Here is a 26,913-nt window from a genome sequence, read left to right as displayed (position 1 = left end):
TCAATCTTACACGATCAATGCACCAGCTTGACGAAACGGCTACTTAGGGGGTAGGACGGAGGTTTCTCCGTTAATCTTAGCGTGTAAACGTGGTTTTGAAACCAATATCTTGCATAGTGTCGATTGTCTTTAAAATGTTTTGTGACATATGGGAACTGTTGTTGATTTTTCTCGTCCACATCAGACAATTAGATGTCATTCAAAAAATATACTTTAGTGTCAACACCCCTGGAAAATGGCCAAAATCAATATGAATACCCCTGGAAAACTGACGAAAAACCCCTGGAAAGTTCTGGAATTTTGTTTTGCTTTAAGTGTACGAACCCTGAGTTGGTACAGACTTATTAAATATTTTTCACAACCAACTTATATAAAGTAATCTAATACAAATTGAATATGCATGGGCCATGAAGTACATTAATATAAGTTTTACAGGGAAAATACATCTGGATTAAGTATTTTACATTCTTGATTTGATGATTTTCAGTTTGTAAGGCTAAGATGGATGATGACTATGCATTTGATGACTTGGATACTTTGACGGCCCTACTTGATGATGATGACGGTGATGGACCTCCAGGATTTAACTATGATGATGATGATACACCTGTTAGTGCTATGCCTAGTCAAATGTCAACACAGAAAAACTCAAAGAACCAAAAATACAGTGAAACTAATCCAGCAACAGGGTCAAAACATCTGGAAAATAATAGTCATCATGGTGAACCATCCAAAGAAGATTTGATGGGTAAGCACATAAAAAATAAAAACTTTTACAAAAGTAACATTGGCATAAAGTAGTATCACTATCAATGTGTCAAACTATTAAAGGGTTTTAGTAAGGGGCGATTGCACAATGTCACAAGCTCAATAAGCGAACTTTGTTCGTTTAGGGGAACAGGGTCTGGCGTCAATTCGATTACGGAACTTCATTTTTGCACTTCTAACGAAATTTCGAAAACTTTCATGCTTTCAATGGTAACTGCTCTGTATGTAGTACTTCTGAGATGTTGATAAGTTTATAAAGATTTACTTCTAATGTGAGACACAGTGCTGAGATTTTGGTGGTATTTTGATATGTACCACCATCTCAGGTAACCGGATTCATAAAGTTGGAACTTCATATTTACCATCAGGTTTTTACCTAGCATCGACCGTAGTGATGTGACCACTACAATATTCATCATGGTTTACATCATATAAAACATGAAAATGTGTGATGTCACGCTTGTGAATGTTCGCTTAGGGGAGGGGGTTTGGTCCTAAATGAACAATGTTCGTTTATTGAGCTTGTGCGACATTGTGCTATCATCCCTAAGGCTGTCGGAGTTTACATATATTGGGTAATTCCATCCAGATATATTCCAAATATTAATCTCTCATCAAAATATATACACCATCCTGAAAATGTCTTTGTTGTAGTATTCAACTCAGAACTGTACAATGATATATTTTTCAGATGAGCTTAGAAGAATGCAAGAAAGAATGAAACAACTTGAGCAGCAAGTACAACAGAAGGAGAAACAGGAAGACATAACAAAAAACAAGGAAACATTTTCTGACGCTATCTCGCCGAAACCTGACACCAGGAGGAAGAAAACAATAAAGAAAGATGTAACACCGCAGTCTTTGTTGAAAGGTAAGATCAGTGAAACTAGAGTCTTTGTCTAAAGATAAAATCAGCTTATCCAGAATCTGTGATCAGGTGGTCCAGAGTCTTTGTCTAAAGGTAAGATCATCTGAGATCAGCTGATCCAGACTCTTTGTGTTTCACATGTCAAGTAATTATTTTTCGGGTACAAAAAAAGTGAAGAGACAAATTGATTTAAAATTTAAAATGAGTTGTATTCTATCTGATATATTTATGTCTTTTTGTTTTAAAGACACAAAAAGAACATCGAGTACAAGTAAAATCCTTGCAGACCATGATGACTTAACTCCAAGGCTATCTTCAAGTTCAGCTGAAGAAACTAGCCCAAGTCAGAGTCTGTTTGGAAAGAACAAGAAAAGAGCTGCACATACTCCTAAATCACAGCCAAGGGTTGATATGGGAGAGGAACAGAAGAGTGAGTATATTACTCATTGCAATTCTCATGACACAGACAGCCATGTGGCTAATGTCAATAAATTACTACTCACATGGCAATGTTGATTGCCAAATGACTATTATTGTACTCTATCTACAGTGCTATAACACCCCAGATATTGCAGCAGTACTCTATCAATCAACTTAACTGAAAGACAACCATGGCTCATACAATTTGTACTGACTAGGACATACATGTACATCATCACATGTGGACAAACACAAAGGTTGAGTCCACAAAAAGACATTACTATATTCCTGTTGTTCTCATGTGTCGCATTTAATACTACACTTCATGTCAAGTTATCATTGTTATACATGTACATACCCATGTAATATCATGGTTAGTTATGTATATGGAATTTTTTACACTGTCTCTGTGATTGTTATGTCTGACAAATCTGCAGAGCTTTTGTTTTTCATGTTGTTACTGTTTAGAGTTTACCACTAGCCATCTGAAATGTTAGTTTCAGTGTCAAGAAAATACTGATGAAGAAATGGTGAGTGAATGTGTAATGGAAAACACTGCAAACCAATCATTAATCTTGCTGCTAGACCCCTCAGGCTATTCTGCTCACTGTGAAGGCGACAAAGGTCGCTAGTAAGGGCGATAGCGCAGATGTTCCACCCTCATATCTATCTAGACTAACCAATCATCTGTGATAAACTCAACCCAATCTGTTTTTCTATCTATCCTGTACATAGGTACCAGCAGTAGTCCTTATAGATGTAAGTTGTGTGAGAAGAAGTTCAATACCCTAGATAATTACAAAAGTCATCAGTACATGCATAAAAAGAACCATCCATGGAAGTGTGATGCATGTCAGTTGACTTTCATCAGTGAATACGGTCTCAATGCCCATAAGAGAACTCATGAAAACAAAACAACATCAGAACAGACAACTCCAAAATTATCCATGGAACCAGCTAATAACGCTTCAACATTGTTTCCTAAGAAATCATTAGATGGTGCGCTAACTAATGGGCAGTTAAAATCTGCCAAAAGTAATCAATTTAGTGCAACTTTAGTGCCAAAGAAAAACTTGACAAAGACAGATGAGGAAGGAAAATGGACTACTGAAGCCTACTCCCAGATCAGAATAGTGTAAGTTATCACATACTGTGTGCCATGCCTTCATCTTAGCATTACGTGTATGTATGCTGTTTTACTTTTAGTCACACGATTTTGTTTTGTACCCACATTCTTTTGAGAATTTATACTGTTATGTTAAATAATAATCAAAACTCCTTGAAAAGTTAAAGGCCCACCACTAAGGCCTAAAAAAAATATTTGTTTGGTTCCAGTTACCCGACCCCCCACCTAGTTTTTCACTGCCGACCAGAAACTTTTAAAAACTTTTCGAGAGAGAAAAATAATAAAATCGTGAAAATTGGGAAGTCTCACGAGAAATAGTGGATGTGGAAACTGACATCAACTTAGAAAGACAATATGAAACTGTTCTTCCAATCTGTAATGGCTGTACATCTGATAGGAAGAAATAAACAACACAGAGACCACTTTGAAAACAATGGAAAACCTGAACTAGACACTCACACATGGAAAAATATATATAAAATAAAATAAAAAATCTACCTACCCCACCTATTTTAAATTTGAGCGTAATCGGAACCACGCAATTTGTTTTATTAGGCCTAACCAGAAATCCAAGCATAGTCATTTACTGCAGATATAGGTTTAGTCTGTAAAAGTGTAAGATACAACATGTAGTACCAGTACCATGCCTATATCAGTAACATAAAGATACAACATGTAGTACTAGTACCATGCCTATATCAGCCAACATAAAGATACAACATGTAGTACCACGCCTATATCAGCCAACACAAAGATACAACATGTAGAACCACGCCTATATCAGTCAACATAAAGATACAAAATGTAGTACCACGCCTATATCAGCCAACACAACATGTAGTACCAGTACCATGCCTATATCAGCCAACACAAAGATACTACATGTAGTACTAGTACCATGCCTATATCAGCCAACACAAAGATACTACATGTAGTACTAGTACCATGCCTATATCAGCCAACATAAAGATACAACATGTAGTACCAGTACCATGCCTATATCAGCCAACACAAAGATACATGTAGTACCATGCCTATATCAGCCAACACAAAGATACATGTAGTACCATGCCTATATCAGCCAACACAAAGATACATGTAGTACCATGCTTATATCAGCCAACACAAAGATACATGTAGTACCATGCCTACATCAGCCAACATAAAAAGAAGACTGATTAGAGCTGGACGACACAACACATCTTACAGTCTAATACAGATACTCTACTACATTCTGTTGTGATACAGCACAAAAACAAAAGAATAAATGTTCTTCTACCAATGCTGTATGATGGCGCTATTACTTTGCATACCATGTATTGTATTCTCAGTATTTTTTACAGGTCAGAATATAAACAAAAGATTTTTTTATGAACAATCATTGAACCTACATTAGGTTAAAAAACATCTGATCGTTTACAGGACAGGACCCAAACCTGTTTCTCGATATTATCATATACATATAATCACAATATCTGTGAGCTCTGCTTTTGCAGTAATTTTCCAATCTATATCACACTCCAGCACACCTTGGCCAAATAAGGTATCATTTTGGCCAAATGAAGTCACTGTATTTATCACTAGGCCAAACAAGGTCATTGTATTTATCACTTTTGTCAAATCTTTGTATTTATCAACCTGCTCTACTTTCTTGGTCTTTTAATGCAATTTTATATTGAAAGTTGATTGATTTCAAATTGAATGATTTCAACATGGCCAAAAATGTACAAAATATTTATTTCAAATGTAAGTTAGCATTTGATATAGATATGGGTTTGCAAACATTGGTATATATGTATTGCTTTTAGGCCTACCCAGGTCTGGTCATAGCACCATACATATTCAACCTCTGTCTGCCAAACCCATACTTCGACAATCAAGATTAGTACTGAAAACTAAAGTCTTTATTTGCCATGTAGAAATCCTAAGGTGTCCTCAGAGATGATGAAAATGAGAATGGAAGGAAGAAAGATAATAAGAATGTCAGTTATAAAAAAACATATCATTAATGGTAAAATAGAAGGAGACTGGGTCACCATTGGTGTCATCGTCAACAAGATTCCCCCAAAAACATCCAGCAATGTGAGTATTGCACTTTCATAATGCCATATTGTATTCACTTATTTTTCATACTTCACAACATGTGTTGCAGCATGAGTAACATCAGGGTGCCAATTTACAACGGGTAACACTGAAGTAAAGCACTTTCTCCGTGTGCTACACTGTTTATATCATTCATATCAAGTGTAAAAGTATACTTTTTCAATTGGTTCATTTACAAGCCTTGCGTGTGGCCTTTCAAATGTGGTCAATTAGCAAATGAAACAGTATACTTTTACACTTGATATGGATGCTATAAACGATTGTGGTACATACAGAAAATGCTTTACTTTGGTGTTATGGGTTGTAATAGCAACAGAGCTGAAAAAAACTTGAAATGAAATTGAAGTTGATAATAACGTCAGGGTTAAGGAACTAAACAGGAGAAGACAAGTTTTGCATATGTTCTTGATATAAACTGGAAATGAAATTGAAGTTGATAATAACTCCAGGGTCAAGGAACTAAACAGGAGAAGACAAGTTTTGCATATGTTCTTGAGCTATCCTTACTTCAATAGGCAAAGTACAAGCACATAATTGAGGCATGAAAAAAAGGCAACGCTGATTTAGTCTTTAAATGCACCCATTGTTTAAGATGTATATTTTCCACTTGATCACAACCTATGATTGACATTTCTTTATGTCAGTGTATTAACCCTATATATATATTAATGACTGACCCGCATCCTTAGAACTGGGAATAATCCTTTACATTTTAACAGTCTTCCACAAGTTTAGCTAAGTGAAGTGGAACAGTGTAACTTTCAATCATACCGTTTCCCCATTTCTGTTGTAAAAAAATTAATTAAACCTTAAACTGCACAATCTGCAACTAGAGCAACTTCTAAACCGTTTCATTTGATACAATGACTTCTCAATATTGTACACCATGAGGTGTATTGAATCATGTATTGGTAAACTTGTGGGTGTACCTGTTCACATAGCATGGTAAAAAAAACCATAATGACTTTACATTTTACAGAACAGATCCTAAAATCAGTGCCTCCATTAACCAGAGCGTGTTGAATTTGCACAAAAAAATGTAATAATCATTCACAAGATGCAGCGTAACTGAAAGTGTATGGTCTAGCTTGTGCCTCGATATTAAATATTTAAAAATCACTATGATTTACAGGTATTAAGGCAAGTCAAACTAACATGGATAATGATTTAAAACCAACCTTTTGCTCAAGATTTAAACCTGTCACTACAATATCTACATATAAAATCAATCGCTAATTAACGTACATATTTTTATACACAATTAAACCATTTTTAGCAAATATATCTATGGTTACTTGATTAACAGTGTAGGTTTAATAACAATGCTGCATATGAATACTGTAAAAAAAACCAAGATATTTTCTATTTGTGTGCTCATTATAGTGTAATAAGCCATATAATTTACACAACAGGGAAGTATATGTATATAACTGAAACCTTTTGAGCAATGTCCTTTTGAGCAATGTTATTATTAATTATTTTCTTTCTGTGTATCAAGGACACACTATAGCATAGACAGTGCATTGGAGAGAGTGAAGGACATGAAACCTTGGCATTTTCTTTGAAGCGACATGGGTTGGAATATAGTATCACTTTTTAAACCATAAACATTGTCTTTGATTAATCCCATTTCCACAAGCCTGACACTTAGGCCTATGTATAACTTCCTGTGATGTCAAAATCAACAGCAACACGCCGTCTCAGGTTGTCTTGCAAAAATTGATAATCCATAACATAATAAGTCTATCAGCTAGCCCTTGGATGTTCTTCCGATAAAATACGACACACAGCTGAACAACGCTATCGAGGATGGAACATCCGAGGTCTAGCGAATGTCATCAGGATATAAATAACTGCCAATCAGAGAACCGTATTAGCGACAAGCACAAACAGAGGACAATAGCTAAATTTTCATGCATATTCATCTTAAGGAGGGGCTTGTAAAAATAACCACCAATGCGTTAACTAAAATGTGTAAATGACAACGTCTACACACTCATCAAACACAATTACCATAAACTGATAAGACATAGTAATGACATAAATGTGTTTGTCAGCACCTGCATGCAGAGATTGAATATATTAAAGTATATATATGCATATATGGCCCAACCCACCGCTTATCGTAATTTCAATGGAATGTCCGGTCTGAAAATGACATTCGCTAGACTGTTCGGGCAAGCCCTCACATGCGAACTTCGTTAGCTTATAGTTATAGCATCGAAAGAAAGCCCGAACGTCTAGCAGCAAGACTATAACATAATTTGACCAGGTAAACCTAACACATGACAATAAGAGCTAAAGCAAATATTATCACCAGGCTGCCAGACTGGTTGTGCACCTACAGAACACAAAATCAATGTGAAATGTCACCATTTTAATCATTGCATTGTCTTTTGTAGAGTAAATAGACCCTCCACACTTCATTAAGAACAACAGAATTTCTAAAATTACATTTCCCTGCTAAAAAGCATTTCATTGCCTAAAATAAATGGCTTTAAACTTTCTACACAATTCTAGCGCTGTCGCATTCTTCTAGTCTTTGCATGGCATGTCAAGTCACAGGAGTATAAACCAGTTCTAACTTTACATCACATGCTCCTTATCAGTGTCAAAGTGTTAACTTTACAATTGTGAGACTTCAACCCACATCCCTCAAGAAAACTATTGAGTTCCGGTGATGTTTTTTGGCATTTTCCCAGCTGTCCTTTCTCTCCCCAATGTCTACGATTATAGGAAGTAAGTTGGAAGTTTAATGTAGAAGTCAGAATTGATCCCTCTTCAATTAGGCCATGCTTAATGCTTTTGCCCTGTGTGGAAAACTATATAGTTTATGGAAGTGGAATGGTTTATACCACTTGGGAGTTTAAATTTAACATGAAATTGAGAAACCCTCTTTCACTTTTTTATGTGTCGTTGTGTTCAGCATAAGCCATACAATTTATGGAAGTTGAATGGTTTATACCACTTGGAAGTTTAAATTTAACATGTAATTGAAAAAACCTTTATTACCTTTTTCTCTGTGTGTGTCCAGGGAAAGCCATACAGTATATGGAAGTTGAATGATTTACACAACTTGGAAGTTACAGTGTCTCTGTTTCTATTTGGGGATGTACACAAACAACATTGGAAGACTCTGACTGGCACTGTTATTGGACTTCTTAATCCTGAAATTATGAGTAAAAAAGATGGAGTAAGTATCCACCATAGTGATGGTGTATCATGTATCCACATTGATTAAAAAATAGAGCTAACATTTTAAGCAGATGAGAATTGTGGGGCTGAAGATCTGGTCGTAATTGCACATTATAACATCATGTATTTAGCCCCAGTGAGCACAGCTTGCCTGGAGAGATTTATAGGAATGACCCATTTCTGTCTGCCTGTCTGTCTGTCTGTCTCTGTCTGTCTGAATATTTCATATTTCAGATGTCCACAATTACATTTCAACCAAACTTAGCACAAATGTTAGCAACAGTGACACTAGGGTACATATGCACCTATCTTATTTTGTGACCTTGACCTTTTATTACAAAATGGTGACCATGTTTTAAAAATGCACAGTTTGCCTCTTCCCTCCAAAAGCTCAATATATACAAATACCTTTCAAGTGTTCATCCCCTTATTACAACTGCCAACAACAGACCGTGGAAAAACGGAACCTGCTACATACAGGGAAAGTAAACAAATCAAGTGGATTAATAACACTTGGCAAGCATGTTTGAACAGCAGAGACTTGTATTACACACCATGGATTGATAAAAACAGTTTTATGGCCTCTTTATGTGTGCATGAAATGCCACCAGAACTGGAAATTGTTTGTGAACAGAACTATTAGGTAAGGTGGCCATAAAACTGTTCTTATCAAATGATGGAATGTAATATAAGTCTCTATTTCCAACATGCTGTGCCAAGTGTTATTAATCCAATTCATTTGTTTATTTTCCCTGTTTGTAACAGGTTCTGTCCGTCTACGGTCTGATGTCCACAGTTGTATCAATATGAGCTCTCTAATGAGATTTTGACCTTGACCATCATGACTCAAGGTCAAATAGCCGAAATTTGTCTTGCAACCATAACTCGAGCAGTTGAATACACAACACAATGACTCCATTGCTACACCCATATTATGAGAAGTAAGCTTTCTTTTCAGTGTCACCTTTGACCTTGGCCTCCGAGATGAAATAGGAAATTGCTCAATATCTTTTCGAAATTTTGTAGCAAGCGATACCATTCAAGTGTCTGCACTACATGACCACACATTTTGTACCAAGAGATACCATTCAGGTATCTGCACTAAGTGACCACACACATTTCGTACCAAGAGATACCATTCAAGAGTCTGCACTAAGTGACCACACACATTTTCCAGCTGAACTCTCCATTTCCTTCACCTATACCTAAATTTTGTTACATTATTAGCATATTATATTATACCAGTATATTGATGGTGGAAATCGAGGGATCTGATTGGTCTAGACATCGAACTAGCGCGTCTAAAACGAGTGATAATGCACTGCTGGTACGATAATCCACTGCTGGCACGCGTCCAAATTTTGTTCGTCTACGAGCGTTGAGTTGTAGTCCGCCGTGATACTGATAGTGAACTCTTCGAATTGTCAGAGGAGGATTTTCTCTCAATGAGACAATATTTTATGAGAAATTATGAAGGAAATTTCGAAAGCAACCCAGTCATCGCGTATTTGTTCAAATCATCGCCTACTACATGTACTAAGGTCAAGGCGCTATAGGCATGCACGAGATCGGTCCCTGCCTCGGCGCGGCTGGAGTGGAAACATTGGTGAGCTGTCCTGTCCTGTCATAAAAATGAAGCAAGTGAAAGAGGTTACACTGGCCGACTTACCATTAATCTATATAGAAATTTGTCTGGGATCCTGTCCTAGAGTATCAGTCATCAATCCGAGAGGGAAATCCTCAAACCCGAAAATCTACTGAGGTAACTTCCAGTAATATAAATACATTGTAAATATCAACCTGTCTATCATATCACTTCACCGAGTCACGAATTCGGCCGGGAGCGATCGAAGCACGCTGTATTCAATAAACCACTTCAAGTTTATACCTTGAGTCAAACAGGTTGTTTATTCATCACTGTACACTTTTAATGGGCCGATCAATGTACAGATTATCCCTAGAAACGACGAGCAGATAAAATAAACCCAGTCGCTGCACGACGTTCACATTGAGGCCAAGATCAGCTGTCTTGAAAAGCAGCGTTATTGTTATGCAAATTAGACACAGAGGCGCATATGAAACGAGAGAACGTTAGTTCTTATCTTGTTTCTGATATTTTCAATATACTGGTATAATATAATAGCGATAAACCACCCCCTGGGGAAGGTATACCACTCGGTTTTGACCAGTGAACTCAATATATGCACTCGCTATCGCTCGTGCATATATTTCGTTCACTGGTCAAAACCTCTTGGTATACCATCCCCAGGGGGTGGTTTATTGCTTAATTTTGAGTTTATATATATTTTACCTTTTGTATGAGAAAGTTATAATGTATGTTGTGGTTACATCTCTCTGTCCGTCTGTCAGTGCGTATGTCTCTGCCCTTCTTTGTTGCTGTCTGTATATTATTATGTCCCCAAAAACAGCATCAATTCAAATGATGCTTGTGGAAAACGAGGCCTGGCTGTCAACAGACTTGTTCCAAAATTATACTAGAATTGTTTAACCAGGGTTTTGTATTTTCACATACCTACATGTAACTAAAAAGACTATAAACTCAGCTTGTGCCAAAATGAATTTTATCTAGGAGGAAGAAGCCACCATTAAGGTTGACCATCCACAGAAAATAATGATTATGGGAGATTCCAAAGATCTGGGTTATTGCAGGGGAAGAAGGAAAGATGGAAAAACATGCACAATGTTTGTAAACAAGTAAGTTTTATTTTATTGTATAACATTATAGGAAAACTGTAGAACCATGGACTAAAGATCCATGTGTATATATTTATGCAATGTAGGGAGTTAGAATATGGGGTTGGGTTAGGGATAAGGGATATGGCTTGGTAGGACATTGATAAAGGAAAGAAATCTCTTGGGTGTGTCATTGCAAAGAATATGATGCCTTCATCTGGGATTAGATCAGGCCATGTCTGGTAGTGAAAAGGGAACAAGGCTAGGGAAAGAAACCAAACTGGCACTGGTTGGAGTGTTATTACTAGAATTGTGATGCCTTAAATGCGATTAGATCAGGCCTTGTCTGGTAGTGAAAAGGGAACAAGGATAGGGAAAGAAACCAACTGGCACTGGTAGGAGTGTTATTACTAGAATTGTGATGCCTTCATCTGGGATTGGATCAGGCCATGTCTGGTAGTGAGAAAGGAACAAGGCTAGGGAAAGAAACCAAACTGGCACTGGTTGGAGTGTTATTACTAGAATTGTGATGCCTTAAATGCGATTAGATCAGGCCTTGTCTGGTAGTGAAAAGGGAACAAGGATAGGGAAAGAAACCAACTGGCACTGGTAGGAGTGTTATTACTAGAATTGTGATGCCTTCATCTGGGATTGGATCAGGCCATGTCTGGTAGTGAGAAAGGAACAAGGCTAGGGAAAGAAACCAAACTGGCACTGGTTGGAGTGTTATTACTAGAATTGTGATGCCTTAAATGCGATTAGATCAGGCCTTGTCTGGTAGTGAGAAAGAAACAAGGATAGGGAAAGAAACCAACTGACACTGGTAGGAGTGTTATTACTAGAATTGTGATGCCTTCATCTGGGATTAGATCAGGCCTTGTCTGGTAGTGAGAAAGGAACAAGATTAGGGAAAGAAACCAACTGGCACTGGTAGGAGTGTTATTACTAGAATTGTGATGCCTTCATCTGGGATGAGAGCAGGCCTTGTCTGGTAGTGAGAAGAGAACAAGGCTAGGGAAAGAAGTGTGATAAATACTCTGCTGCTAAAACTACTCAAGTGTAGACAATAGAATAATCCTATGCAATCCCCATTTCTCTATAGAGTCAACTCAATCTCATGGGAGTGGCATGAAATAACCTAGAATGTTTTTATATGCCCTGCCTGAGGTTGGGCCTTCTCTGATGGATGTAGTGTACATGTATTCCTATAACAGATATGTAGTATTTTATCGCCTCAAACTTGGACTACCTTGCATAGAATTTATTCCATATATTTACGTGAACATTCATTCTTGCAACACATGTAGTTTTAGAAATATAAGTTACTGATTTTTAGCACAACTGAACAGTGAATTATATATCCATGAGGGTGTGTGTGTGTCTGTGTGACTGTGTCTGTGTGTGTGGACACAACGATTATAGCTCAGAATTGCTAGGTCGATTGATCTGACTTTCGAAAGGAATATAAAATTCCCCTAAAATTCACCAGAGACAGTTTTTGCTAATTTTCAACCCAATTAAGAGTTGTCGGTGGCTGTGTGGTTATACCACTTGCCTCTTTACTGCAGTTGGCGTTTGAACTAGTCTAGATGCCAGTGTGGTATATAATGAGAGTGGAGGTATAAATCATAACAATTCCGTATAGAAACTAGACTAGGTTCACACCCACTCTGGGTTTGATTAAATTTACCATGCTATAAGTAAGGAGAGTGTCATTCAGTTTGACTCTACCGAACAACACAGGTTTACCCGGGTACTCCAGTGTCTTCCTGCACTAACACTGAACCTTCCTCCTGTTATTGGGCAATGCCTGTTGGATGGTTAATAAATAAATAAATAAAAAATTGAAAACTAAATATGCCAACATTTTCAAAATGCTGTTCAGATTGTTAGTACTGTGAAAATGTAATACTCAAGAGATTTATATGCACAAGCCACCTGAGTATTTTATCTGTTAATAGAATGAATATAGGGGTAAATACCTCATTATATATCTTTTTTTCCCACTGTCTGTATATGATGACGTACTTTATGTGTGGTGTTCACGTCATATCCCCAACCAAACTTCAAGTTGTACATCCTGTCTTTTCATAGTGTAATCTTTTTTTAGGACTGAGTGCGAATTTTGTCAATTCCATGTGCAAGCAGCATACAAGAAAATGAGTGCCAAGAGAACTGATCTGCAAGCATCGTGAGTTGCTTTATTCATTACACAGACACTTTTAATGTCATCATTTCTATACTTACAATGAATCATGTCACCAAAAGGTCAACTACAGCATCAGGTGGTCAACATGTTGGTATTATAGTGTAGACATCAAATTTGTTTAAGTTATTGTACTCAAGTTACTGACAGGATCTCAAGAAATCACCACCTAGACTAAAGCCACAAAGACATTTAAGCAGATCTGAAGCAAGGTTATAAATTATTTTTGAAACATATTTTGTTTTTACATTACATAATTATAATATCCTTTCTTACATTACAATGTAGAAAGTGTATATTATTGAAATTGCCAAACAACAAAATTAGTTAAGTGCAAATTGTATTTGTTGGCTCCTTGATGCATTGTGCGAGGGCTTCCCTTGCAGTGTCCCTTGCAGTGTCTAATGCTATGTACATTTGTATATGTCACATTTGTCAAGAAAGGTTGGGGGGGGGGGGGGGGGCCTTGCTACTAAAATTTATATCAATATTAGGTACCATTCTGTATGTATCTGTATTATGCTATTAGGATATTTCAAAAGACATTTCCGGGTTCATTTGAGAGATTGTGCTGTATGCTCTTCTCCATGCTTAAATACCCTGGCATTTTCAGAAAGTAGTGTATTTCTTGTCCTTACATGATTCAGTTTACATCAGTTCTTGATTTGAAGTACATATTTTGATTTGTCCAAAGTGACCCAAGCAATAATATGAATAGAAACTTGTATTGAGGATCAAGATTGTCAATTAATGTCTACCATCTTTCCAACACAAGGTATGTCGGTCCCCAGCCCAAAGTGTTCCGACAACAGCTGAAGAGTGGAACAATCTTCTATGGTGGGCAATCATACACAGCACAAACGTAAGTTAACAGTGTTATTGCTTATGTTTTGTAACAGAGGGGAAATCTTTTAAAGATTTGTCATTTTTAGATGTAACTTTGTTGGGAAACCAAGGTAAAACACTGGAATGTTGGTAGATTTTTACCTACTGTGTAGTATTTGTGACATGAGTCTTGTTTAGTAATCTTCATTTCGCATTGATTCAGAAGGGTTTCTTCAAAGGTGACTGATCAACGTTCAACCCCTTGGTTTGAATTCATTTTGTGACATTGATGTAGCCATGGCAATTCATTATTGAAATTATAGCCATTTATTATTTATTTCATCACAAAGAAAAGGTTGAGAATGTTCAGAAAATGTATGCTGTTGTGATGTATGGTAATATTTAGCTTCATTTACAAGATGTTATGTATATAATCTATAAACTAACGAAAAACACATTGGGGAACTATGATTTAAATAATTATGAAATGAAATATCCTATAATTGTTGTGTGTGACATCACCAATTTGTGCCAGCTTTGTTACAATATGTGCCAAGAAGCAGAACAAATTTCAATTCCTTGAAAAAGAATGCACAACTCTAGAGACATATAGAAATTCTTGTAAAAATATTTTTCAGCGATAAGATACAATCTATTAAACTTCCTAGGATTTGGCATGTTTTTCCCATCCAAAATAATGTTTCAAAACTTTAGAAATGTTTCCATCTGTTATTCGAATTTTAACCCAATGATCTGATCTGATATATGATGCATAGATTAAGGTCAAGATTTTCTATCCAAAATGTTAAGCATGAGGTAATTTCGCAACATGCATCAGATTCAATGTAAATGAATGTTAGAGTTGCTTGTGCATACATGTAACTAATGATAAGTTGTATAATTGTATGAAGAGGACATATACCTCTAACTATCAGACTTTTACATCAAAGATTTCAAGCACCAGATGAACCTTTATACATTATGCAGATATAGCATCTTTGGATCATGTAATAAGATACTGTTGTTTAAAAAATTTGTTATGCCGGAGAGCTGGCTAGGTTCATATTACATATTTCAATACGTCATGTCATATTTCCTAGATATGTTAACATTGCAGTTAAGTTTTGATAGCAACAGTGTAGTATATACTAAATGAAGCCATTGTCAGGATTTGATAAGGTGAAATTTACTTTACAAAAACAAAACAAACTAAAAATTAAAGCATTGCAAACTAAATACATGTACTTGAGTTTCCATACATGTCATATTTCCTAGTTTCAGGATTTGATGCAGTGAATTTGACTTTACAAAACAAAACACAAACCAAAAACAAAGCCTTACAAAATATATACTCAAGACTGTGTTTTTGCAGGTTCAGGCATCTGATGTATTACATTTGTACATTGGTAGAGTTTGTACATAAGGCCCTGTTTTTAGCTTACATTACAAACAAGGTGCAAATGCACAAATTGATAATAATTGTTAAAACTTATTTAGAAAGCAAATCTAATGTGACAGAGCTGGTAAGATAGTTACTGGTATGCTGAAGAAGCTTAAAAACTGAGATCGGTGTCTGTTATCTAAAAAAAAAACGGCCATAGCTTGAAGATAATTTTAATGTATGGGAAATTAATGTATTTTTGAAGTGTCAATTATTTCTACTGTTTTTGTGTAGTTTTTAATGTTGTTGTATTACATGTGTTTTATGTACTAGTATATGGGAGTGTATCCTGCAATAAAGTTGTTATTATAATAATAGCACAACTGCATGCTTAATGGAAGGATTCAAGTTATATGTCATTCAAGTGACATATAATATCCCATGTAGAAACATAAGACTCTTGTTAGTTGTCCTAACAAGATAAATTCAGTGTACATCTGAATATAATATTATAATTCAGTGTACATCTGAATATAATATTATAATTCTTGCCTGGAGCTGTACCGGATGCTAGAGATGATTAACATTCTCCAGTGATTTGAGTCTAGCTGACTGCCCCTTTTCAATACAGTAGTGAATCATTTGAATATCTTTACAACTAACAGATCATCTTCTAAAAAGGAGAAATCAACCAAAGAGAAGAACACATTGAAGAATTTGAATTTATCCAAAGCCAGAGAATTGCAAGCTGCTGACAGAGTGAACATGATGAAAATAAGCAACTTATCAACAAATGAAGCAGCTGAATTCCTGAGTATAGCCAATGGAAGTGAGAGTTTGTGAGTAGAATAGGCTTACTGTCTGGCTATGATGGCACTACAACACCTAATACTGTAAACCTGGATATTTTCACTAAAGACTTATTTTTGCTAATTTCACTGGAAAACAAAAACACAAAAATAAGTAGCGATTAAAATGCCTTCTTGCACATGAACGCAATGTACCAGTCTGGTAATCAGAGAAAATTGGTCTTTGAGAACTTGCTGAAGACTGTAAAATCGCAAAATTTTGAAGTAGTGAAAATATGTAGGTTAACAGTATTATTATCCCAAGGGCTGTTATGTAGCAACTATTTCCCAAGGCTGAAAGCTGAGGGAAATAATTGCTTATAGCGATACAAGGGGGTAACATATGGCTTGTAGAGCCCAAATATGACCAGACAATAAAACACGTTTTCAGGCATTTAACACAATTGACCGTCCTTCCATCAAGCTCCTATGTGCAAATCATTGACAACCAAACATAAATTCATGTCTTATTTCTTCTCGACACCTGCTCCTTTTGTCAACTCAATCACTTCTACAGCTGTTTTCTATGTGTCCTTGCTTGCAACAAGTTTGTGAAGTACTTCCCCCATTTGAATGCAACATCCTAGCATTTTATGAGGCAATTCCAAGCTGCTTTCAGCAGACTGCAAACTCCTGTATGAGTAACTGTTATGTTATACATTTCTTAAGCTGTCCTATGTAGACTTATCACATTATATAGTACCTAAATAAAATTTACAAAGAAAGAACCACATCGAGCCCTCTGGCTTATATGACACAAAGTTTACAAAATTAAATAAATAAATGTCACATGTTTCAGTTGTAAATGAAGTTATCCTCATGTACAAAGTTAGTGCCCTAGTGCAAATAGAAAACAATTATTCCCACTGTATGCCAATTATGCTACTACAGTATATGGGAAACTAGTCCATATCACATGACGTGATCTAAGCCAATCACAGGTATGTTATAATTGGTTGACTTAAAGTTGCTTCACATTGATGATTTTCACGTAGATGAATATACTAAAGTAGTTTTAGTAATGAAACATCCAATATAAATACCAATTTCTCATCCATAGCTGTAATTATATGATATTTATTGTCTACTGTGTTTGCATCTATCAAAAGGACATGCTTTGAAACTGGTATTTTCTCATATTACATGTAAGTAAGTCACTTTTATGAGTTTGAATTTCTGTTTTTGTAGTCAAGATAGGCTTGTTACACCAACTGTAGGATCTCAAAATTTACTTCATCATATGAAGAAGGTAGAGCATGAAGGTAATGTACTTCTTTGTTAAATTAGTCTTTGTTAACAGTGTGCAAATTATCCAGTCAACATCAACATAACAAAGTACAGTTACTTCCAGCCTTAGTAGAAAGACCATTTTCCTCTCTATCAGTGAAAAGAATAATAGTTGTTATTTTTATAGTTGTTATTTATCAATGTTGTATAAGGCACTTTTATCAAAATAGATATTGCATATAAATTGAATTTGAAAGCTTGTTTTTCAACTCATTGTCACAAATTTCCAGCTCACACTTTACTTTGAAAAAAGAAGTTCTCCCTGTACTGTGATAACACACTCTGACGTGCGAGAGCAAGTATGTATACTGCATGCTTGCAATGTTCCTTGTGGTTGAACTTTCACTTGCTACTCTCCTTGTTTCATTTACAGCCTTTATGCTTTTGTTCATGTCACAGAAAAAGGCAATGCTCCTACTACGTAAGCTAATTTAACATGTTTGCCAGCAAAAACTATCCAAAAGTTCCTACATTCATTTGATGGATTCTAACAGTTTTTTTCATCTTTCCATTACAGAAAAAGTCCAGAAAGGCATGATTGAGACAATAACGGCATCAGACTTGTTAAAACAACATAAAAGGGACCTTTCTGATCAGCAGCGTGCACATAAACGTAAACTATCAGCAGCATCAACCATCACCAGCCCAAGTCAAAGTAATGGTCCTATGTTAGGACGAGGACTTCATCAAGGAAAAGACTTCATTTTAGAATTTAGTCCTCCAGCTAGCAAAGGAAAAGCATCAAACAAGAGAGCTATGGTGTGTACTAAGTCATAGAGAGTGGAACGTCTGTGGGTATAGATATATAGTGGAATAAGTAATTACAAATTCAATCATCAATTTTATCATTTTATCATATATATAAATTGCAAACAGAAAGACAGAGCATCAGTCTGTTCCCTTTCTTTGGTGAAAAAAAATAATTGTGTGTTTCCAATATTAAACATAGCCTCAGAAAATAGGGTAGGTAGGTTGGGATTTATTTTATCATTTTAAGTGTTTTTATTTTTTGAAAAATATAATTGCTTCAATCCAAAAACAAACGAGATATCAGTTAGAATACTCCTTCGAGGAGAGTTTGATGAAATATTTACAGGCATCACTGGGTAAAGAAAATAAACGTGTATGAAGGTCAAGTTGACAAAGAATTTCTTATTTTTTTGTTTTAAATGTTTAAAAAAAATGTTTAGGGTAGGCGACCGAAACTAGTATCATTAGGGTTATCGGAAACACCCTTTTTTTATCTTGCCTTAAAAGAAACTTTCTCAAAACACCTGGAATTCATAGTTTATGTTTTTAAAGCTTTTGTGGTTGTACTGATACAGGAACGAGCACGTGCTGTGTTGGTCGCCAAAGGTCCTCTCAAGAAAAATGATCCAAACTCCATTGAAAAGTCAAAGAAATTGTCTGTAGAAGAACAGGCTGCTGTCAGAAAAAGAGTTGAAAAGGATATTGGAGAATCTTTTGAAGAAGGTATGTTTTGCAATGTTCTATATTTTTTTATTAAGTGTGGGTGGTATAACAACATAGGCAAAACTGGAATGTATTGGGCCAAAATACAAAATAAAATACCACCATTTGTACAAGAGCTCAGGGACCAAAAGACATGAACACTTCTTTCAACTGTCTACCCATATACATGTATTAACACATGCCTGTCAGTTAGCACAGTATCATTATATTTGACATAGGCATTTAGGGTCAACATCGTTTTAAAAATTAATTTTGCCAATTAGCTGCACAGAAATAATCTGATGGAGTTGGTTACAATATAGCTGTGTCTTCTACAAAGGCTTTTTTGTTATGAAAGTTTCTGTTTGAGGTGAACAATATTGATCCCTTAACTAAAGGAAAATAATATTTTGGCATTTTGTTAATTCCTATTCAGATTGTAATGTACACCACGCATCTTTCTAGATATGTAACTGATAGAAACAATACCCTTGAACTTTCCTCAGATCATAGGATTATATAAGTAATATTATATTTAATAACTTGCCAGTTTCCATGCATATTATGTTAAAAGAACTTTCTGTGTTCATAAAAATTGAAACATCTTTTTAAATCTCTTGTTTTTTTATTTCTAGCAGATACTCCTGAAGAACAACCAAAAAAGAAGAGAAAATTTTTAGGCACTGATTTGTCAGAGATTGATACAAATTCTGAAGAATTTCAGAAAATAATGAAGGCCAAGTCTAAACATTCTCAACTACTTCATGAGGTAAGTACTTTTATCTCATTGTTAGCAGTTAAACAGTTTTTATATGACAAAAGTAACGGAAATAATATAAATATGGCAGAGTAGGCCTCAAAGGTGTCATACAGTATTCATCATTTTCTTTGAAAAAAAGGTCAGCAATAAAAGAAAGGGTAACAATACAGTTGGTAAAGTCTCCATCAATCACTGCTTAGCAATTTCTAATGGGCATGTGATAATTTCATTTAAACCTTGCACAAAGAGAAGACTCTATCATTGGGGGGGGGGGGGGGGTAAGTGAATTGGATATTCCATATATATGTTGGTCTGTTGATTAGTCAGTATACAGCCATGCATAACATGCAAATGCTAATTTTATGTAAATCACACATAAAGATGAGATACTATAGATTTTCACATGTGTATCACCAAGATTCATTACTGTGATGTAAAAAAATCTATTCTGTGTTCATCGGAAACTATCATATAAAGTATCATGACGAACATTATCAGATTACCTGTTTAAGCCTTAAAAAAATTGTTTAGTTCTGGTTACCCAACCACACATAGTTTTTCATTGCCGACCCTAAACCTTTTTTTTACGTATTTGGGAAGAAGAAGAAGAGAAAACCAATAAAATTGCAAAAATTGTGAAGTCTTGCAAGAAATAGTGGATACGAACACTTTTAAAACTTCTTCCAATCTGAAATGGCTGTACATCTGATTGGAAGAAACCAATAACACAGTGACTGTATGGAAAACAACAAAAAACATAACTACCTGAACTAGACACTCACACACGAAAAAAAACCAGTAAATCTATTTACCCCACCTATTCTACAGTTGGGCATAATCGGAACCACACAATTGTGTTAGGCCTTATTAAGCAATTTCAAATTGACCATGCCCAGTAAGGTTCAAATTCAACAACATTCAAACCAAGCCCAGTAAGGTTCAAAGTCAACTTGTCATTTCTTGTATATAGGTGTGGTTATTTTTTTTACTACTGGCTACTTCACACATATCATGAAATATTGTATAGTAGTATTCACAGGTAGTGTTGAAAATTCTAATCATGAATTAAACCTAGTAATAATTATATAGTTCTTGTACCACTACCAAGGGTTCTTATTACAAGTAATGTTTTGCATGTTCAGACCGAGGTGTTTGACAAAGCCTGACAAACTGAAGAAGTGAACCATTACTCGTAAGTAACAACAACCCCTTGGTAGTGGTACAAGAACATGTTATTATTACTATGTTTAACCGACCTGATAAATGTGTTTAAGGATAGAAATTTTAACTGAAGTTAAACAAGCAAATCAAAATAATTTGATGTCTGTTCAGAAGAAAAAAGAATTCAAGAACATCTATCTCCCAAATAAAGTTCAGTGCTGAATTATTAGAACAGCCTACACGTGTGTGGGATACATCTCAATACCTTACTTCAGACGAGGTTTCATATATCACACCATTTTGAAAGGTTGGGTGTTATTGTGAATTTTTTATTTTAGAAATTTGAACCATGTAGGAAAGTATATTTAATTCATGCATGTTTTACTCATTAACACCTACATGTATCATGCTTGAATTAAATATACTTTCCTACATGGTTCAAATTTCTAAAATAGAAATTTCACAAGTATTAACACCCAACCTTTCAAACAACTTTTGAATATTGGTGACAACCTAATCTACTGATAAGCATTCAAAACTTTCATGTTCATGTATATGTGATATACCGAAAGCCCCAGTAGCTGTTTTATTTCCATGTTTTTGTTTTTATTTTCAACTTGTTCACTGAAGCATGCATGACTGCATAGTGATCTATCAACAGTCCACGAATTTGTGATCAGTTGGCAAACTACCATTTAATATAGTATTACATGGATGTATGTACCAGTAATTACTTACACCAATGCGCGTGCATACTAGTAGTATTTGCACTGCTATACAATCCTGAAAACATTATTGTATACCGTCATTCATATTAGGGCACGAACATTCATTGTACATGTATGTGCAATTGCACAGTATATTTTTTTTATGGAAATTGACTTTCGGATAAATACATTTAATTATAACAGAACCCCATTCCACCTGAGTTCCAGTGTGGGTACTCAGGTATTTGCACTCGTGCTTGCAGTATTTTCTGATACATTTGCACTTCCTTCCCTCATGAAAGTACAGCTGTACAGAACATTGCAAGCACTTGTGGAAATACGCCACACTTGCACATGTGCATTATGGAGTTATATCATAGTACATACCAGGTTGTTGACTTTTAACATATTGATATCAAGTCAATGTACACAATACAATCAATGATTAGTCGTGTTCTTCTTATGTCATCCACAATTTAGCTGTGGTGATATGACGAGTTTACTCCATTGTGCATGAGTTTGCATGGTATCCAACAGTGTCTTTCCGCTCATTCCAGTTTCCTTTTCAATGATCATTTTCAATATTGTGTTTGGCCATCCATGAGGTAATCCAAGCAATGAGAAGGGTTTAATATACTATTTCCGGTAAAAGTTTCATGTGTATTGTTTTTCCCTGTTTAGGTTGAAGCAGATCTTCAGGATAAATATTTCACTGAGCTGGAAAAGAAAGAAAAATTAGAGACAAAAATGGCATCTATTATGGAGAAAGTATGCAAAGTAGTCACCTGTCAGCAGGTATGTGCAATGGATAGGCAAATATGAAACAGGTTCAGAGGATGGACTATCGTCTTTGAGCACTTAATGACCCCCTACGCTGGCAACATAGTATGTTATTTGATTCAAAACACAGTAACAGGAATTCATAAAATCTACCAGTTGGCTTGTCAGCCCCATTGACAACAGCAGTCAGAGTAGAATTCTGAGGGCAGACTCACAGAAATGTTAGTACTAACACCACAGACCTCAGATGATTGTTCATGTACTCTTTGTATAGAAATAGAAATAACTTTACTGTCCATAGTGTAAACTTTGACAATCGTTTCTAGTCACTCACGACAAAAACAAATGACATATACAATAATCAAAATAATAACAACAATACGAAAAGGAAATCATAAAAATAAAGCACTGACACTGACTAAAATTACAGACATTGCAAAGTGCTGATCAACAGCAGGTAAAAAAGTGACAGGGTAAATTAAGAGATCTAGGATGAAATTAAAAGTAATTAGGTGTAGCCATGTTAATTTATAAAAGAAATTGAGTGTTGACCTTTTGAGACAGAGAAGTCTGGGAATGTAGTGAAAGAGGATGAGATATGACAGGAAGGATAGGAATTAATAGGCCAAAAGGGTATGAAATGAAATGATAGGTGTGAAAATGGAACAAAGGATGTGAAAAAAAACTGAGTGGAAATAATGAGAAGTTACTATAGGAACAAGAACACTTATAACAGTAAACCAGACAAACCAACTCTTGTCATAACCATATTGAATTTGTATACTAAATTCATTTATATGAACCAATACTTCATGCAAAAATGATGACACAGACAGAACCTAAACATTGATTCCCTTAGGGAGTTACACATGTTTGAATTTTTCAAATACTGAATCCTCACGTGAGTGAGTTATTATATAAATATTAATTTGATCATATAATTTGAATACCAAACCAGGCTGAAAATAAAATTGATAATATAATATAATATAATATAATATAATATAATATAATATACCTTGCATTTATGCAGTAGATGCCTTTACAGCACATGTACAATTTTGTTTTGTCATATACTCTGCAATGTTTCATTCCAGTGTAAGTACACATACTTCAGTCCTGCTGCCAGATGTAAAGCAGAACGTCACACCCTAAAATGGCATGAAGCTAAACAGAGGTTCTTTCACTGCAAAGATTGTAAAACTAAGACGTTTTCCTTTAACAAAATTCCAACGTCTAACTGCAGGTAAGATTCCATGCTATAAAAAGTTAATGTTTAATACTCTTTTCCTCAAGCTTATTCTTCAGAGTTCAGAGCATGCTTTACATTTTCTTTTAAACCAGATATGAATTTAAGTTCCTCACAGAGGCTACTTTCTTGAGTGTGCAGGTTGAATTAAAACATTGATCATAAGGCAAAAAAAAAAAAAAAAATTGTTCCTGGTCAGCAGACGCATCACTTAAATACCCTAGCATCAGTCTTTTTTGATTGTCCAATTATAGTGACTAAGAACTCTGGAAACAGCATTGAATGCTTCTTGTATATATACTGTGACGTTATGATGCAAAGTTTTATTTATTTACTGTTTACATTCATACATCTTTTCTCGTTATTCAGAAACTGTGGAGGCTCAAAATTTGAAAGAACTGGCATGTTGACTGTAAGTACATTCATTTTGCATACAAATAAGTATTTTTGGTTTTTGCAATGTTCATATACAAAAAGCAGTTTATATTGCCATGAATTAACTTAACGTTACAATTGTATAATGTCTCTTGTGGTCTTCCGGTATTAACAGTCATTTTCTCTCTTAAGTGAAAATTAAATTCCCTTGAAAAGTAATCCACAAAAATTATTTCAAATATTAAAATTCCTATGGTTTTAATTATTGATCTTATTCTTCTCATCAAATTGTAGGAGAGGAAAGGTCCAAAACTTGGTAGTGAGACACTTTTACTTCGAGGTGAAGAAGAGAAATTTATCTAGTGACCACTTTATGAGGAAGTGAAAATGTTCTCATGTCCCAATCCCAGCCACTAGTGGGCATGCTCCACTGGAAAATGTCCTCGTGGCCCAATCCTAGTCACTCGTGGGCATGCACCACTGGAAACCTGCTCCATAAGAACAAGTACTTTTGTATTCAAGAACTCAAAGTGAGGCCTTTCTTGGTTTACAAGATTGGCCAAGTCAGGTGTTTATTGTGGCTGTTTAGAATTGAAATGTACAGTGAAAATTTACCTCCTGTAAGAGTGAAGGGGTGGGGGGTGTCATAATGTTAAAGCTTTATCAGTATGTCTGTTATGTCTGAGTATAAATTCCAGTGCAAATTTATGTACCTGTTCCCTTTATGGTAATTGCAAGAGATGGTTAGGTTTTCGTTAGAACTTTGCATAGTAAGATAGTCATGTGCATGAATAATCAAAGTATTCTCCGTCTCCCGGCAGATGTCAAATTAACTTAATTATAAGTATATTATATACTGATGACAACTAAACCTATGCTTTATTTTCCTTTGTTTTTGGTGTGTGCTATGTAAATGTAAATTTAGCGTTCAATGGTAATGAGTCACACATGTAATTATTTATGTTTCTTAAGTACAAATACTGTAACTTGCTAGATATGTCAATAATACAAATACATATGTCTATAGACATGATTGCTATGACAAACATAATATAATATTACCATTTACAGGATATATGATCAATTGTTCATCTGAGTTTCATCTCATCTGATGGGTGAATGCATTGCTTGATTGATGAGAACTATATATCACATATGCCCAAAATACATGATTGTTGTGGCTTGCATATTACACGACTTATTTGCATATGTAATGATATTGAACAATTAGGTGATATATCATCAAACAAAATGCTTAGAATTCCATCAAATTTAGTAGATATACATGTATTTATGATATGACACATGTCCTATGTTCTTTAGATATAATCCATGCTATTGCTACTAGTATGTAACATGAATCATAACCTATTTGCATATACTACTAAAACCTTGTATATCCAATAGATTCATTCATTTTTGCCAATGCCATTTATTTTTGTTTACATCAGTTCAGGTAAGTAAAACACATTGGAATGTTTATCTTAGCATTAATGATGAATGTGCATGAATAAAGAACTCTTTTTTCTTCTGGCTAATAGATCTGGCCAGTAGCTATAAATTGATTAGTCCACATCATTGTTGTATGTGTTAGATTACACAATTGTACTCTAGTGTCTTATATGACAAATGCCATATCTGCTGATGACTGAATGTGATACTTGCATGTCCCAATCAAGCTTGTAATAATTTACCAATTACTAGTATTATTATTGGCAGAGCCGTCGTGAGTTTTTCGACAAGCAACATGTTTTATAATTGAGAGTTCACTCACATTCCAAAACCTGTTTAAAAGAACATTGAAAATTGAACAGCTGAAATAAAAACATTTAATTTTGTTGTCATAAAACTGACATAAATTCCCTTAGAAAACTTAGAAAAAATATTGAAATTTCAAATTTTTACATATTGAAAATTTGATCACAATCCACCACTCACTTAGTCATGCAATGGAGGAAATAGGAATTTTTTAATGAGTGCATTCAAAAGTGTAAAACTGTCCTCAGTGGCAAATCTGTCTGTTGAGTCAATGAACCTAATGATTTTCACTCCATCTGAAAGGACGCCACCTGCTACTATAATTCTTTATTTGGACTGTAACAGTGTTGTTCAAGTACATCATAATGACACGATAATACATGTAAGGAGAAATTAAGTACAGGAAATTACACTTGTGAATTTCATGAAGGCCAACCTGAGGGAGGAGGATATATCACAACAAATGCATATGTATAAATGTAGGTGTCTAGCTTACTAATACTAGTTGCACTCAAGTCTTGTAGTTGTACAAGCTTGCACCTACTTAAAACATCGATCTTAAAAAAATTCACAGACATTCTCCTGTTCTACCTGATCAATCAAACATTCACTGGAAATCAAGAGATTTTAAGCTTAATTTAAAGTTGCACTATCTGCAACTGAACATATTTTTTGAAAATATTGTGTTAGATACAATAACTGACTCATAATATCATACACCCTGAACAGTATTGAATCGCCAGTGGTGGGTGAACGTATTTTGTGAAGCTGTATACATGATAAATCAAATTTATTTGGGGGCTGCACCCAAAAATCAGCACCCTCAACGGTAATCACAATGCAAACCTTTCATTACAATATTAATGGGTAAGATCAACCATGTATTAACTTGTACAATGTCTGATTATTGGTATTTTAACACTTTCCGATGAATAGATTGTGGTTTTCAG

The 26,913-nt window shown here is 35.1% G+C and overlaps 1 protein-coding gene across 1 annotated transcript; it reads left to right on the top strand.

Annotated features, from left to right (window-relative positions):
* Positions 1 to 439: 439 nt before the first annotated feature.
* Positions 440 to 24,914, top strand: LOC144432873 (protein MCM10 homolog). The gene is given in 18 exon segments (XM_078121173.1): positions 440 to 748; positions 1,460 to 1,639; positions 1,884 to 2,066; positions 2,792 to 3,191; positions 5,102 to 5,264; positions 8,320 to 8,478; positions 11,071 to 11,195; positions 13,285 to 13,365; positions 14,156 to 14,242; positions 16,252 to 16,425; positions 17,623 to 17,696; positions 18,239 to 18,480; positions 19,047 to 19,203; positions 19,824 to 19,942; positions 22,483 to 22,596; positions 23,679 to 23,827; positions 24,200 to 24,242; positions 24,500 to 24,914. Coding segments are annotated over 18 exon segments (2,766 nt in total). The 5' UTR covers positions 440 to 501; the 3' UTR covers positions 24,569 to 24,914.
* Positions 24,915 to 26,913: the final 1,999 nt, after the last annotated feature.

Source organism: Glandiceps talaboti, chromosome 1, assembly GCF_964340395.1.
Source record: "Glandiceps talaboti chromosome 1, keGlaTala1.1, whole genome shotgun sequence".
In the NCBI taxonomy this organism is placed as follows: domain Eukaryota; kingdom Metazoa; phylum Hemichordata; class Enteropneusta; family Spengelidae; genus Glandiceps; species Glandiceps talaboti.
This window is presented reverse-complemented; position numbering and strand designations above follow the sequence as displayed.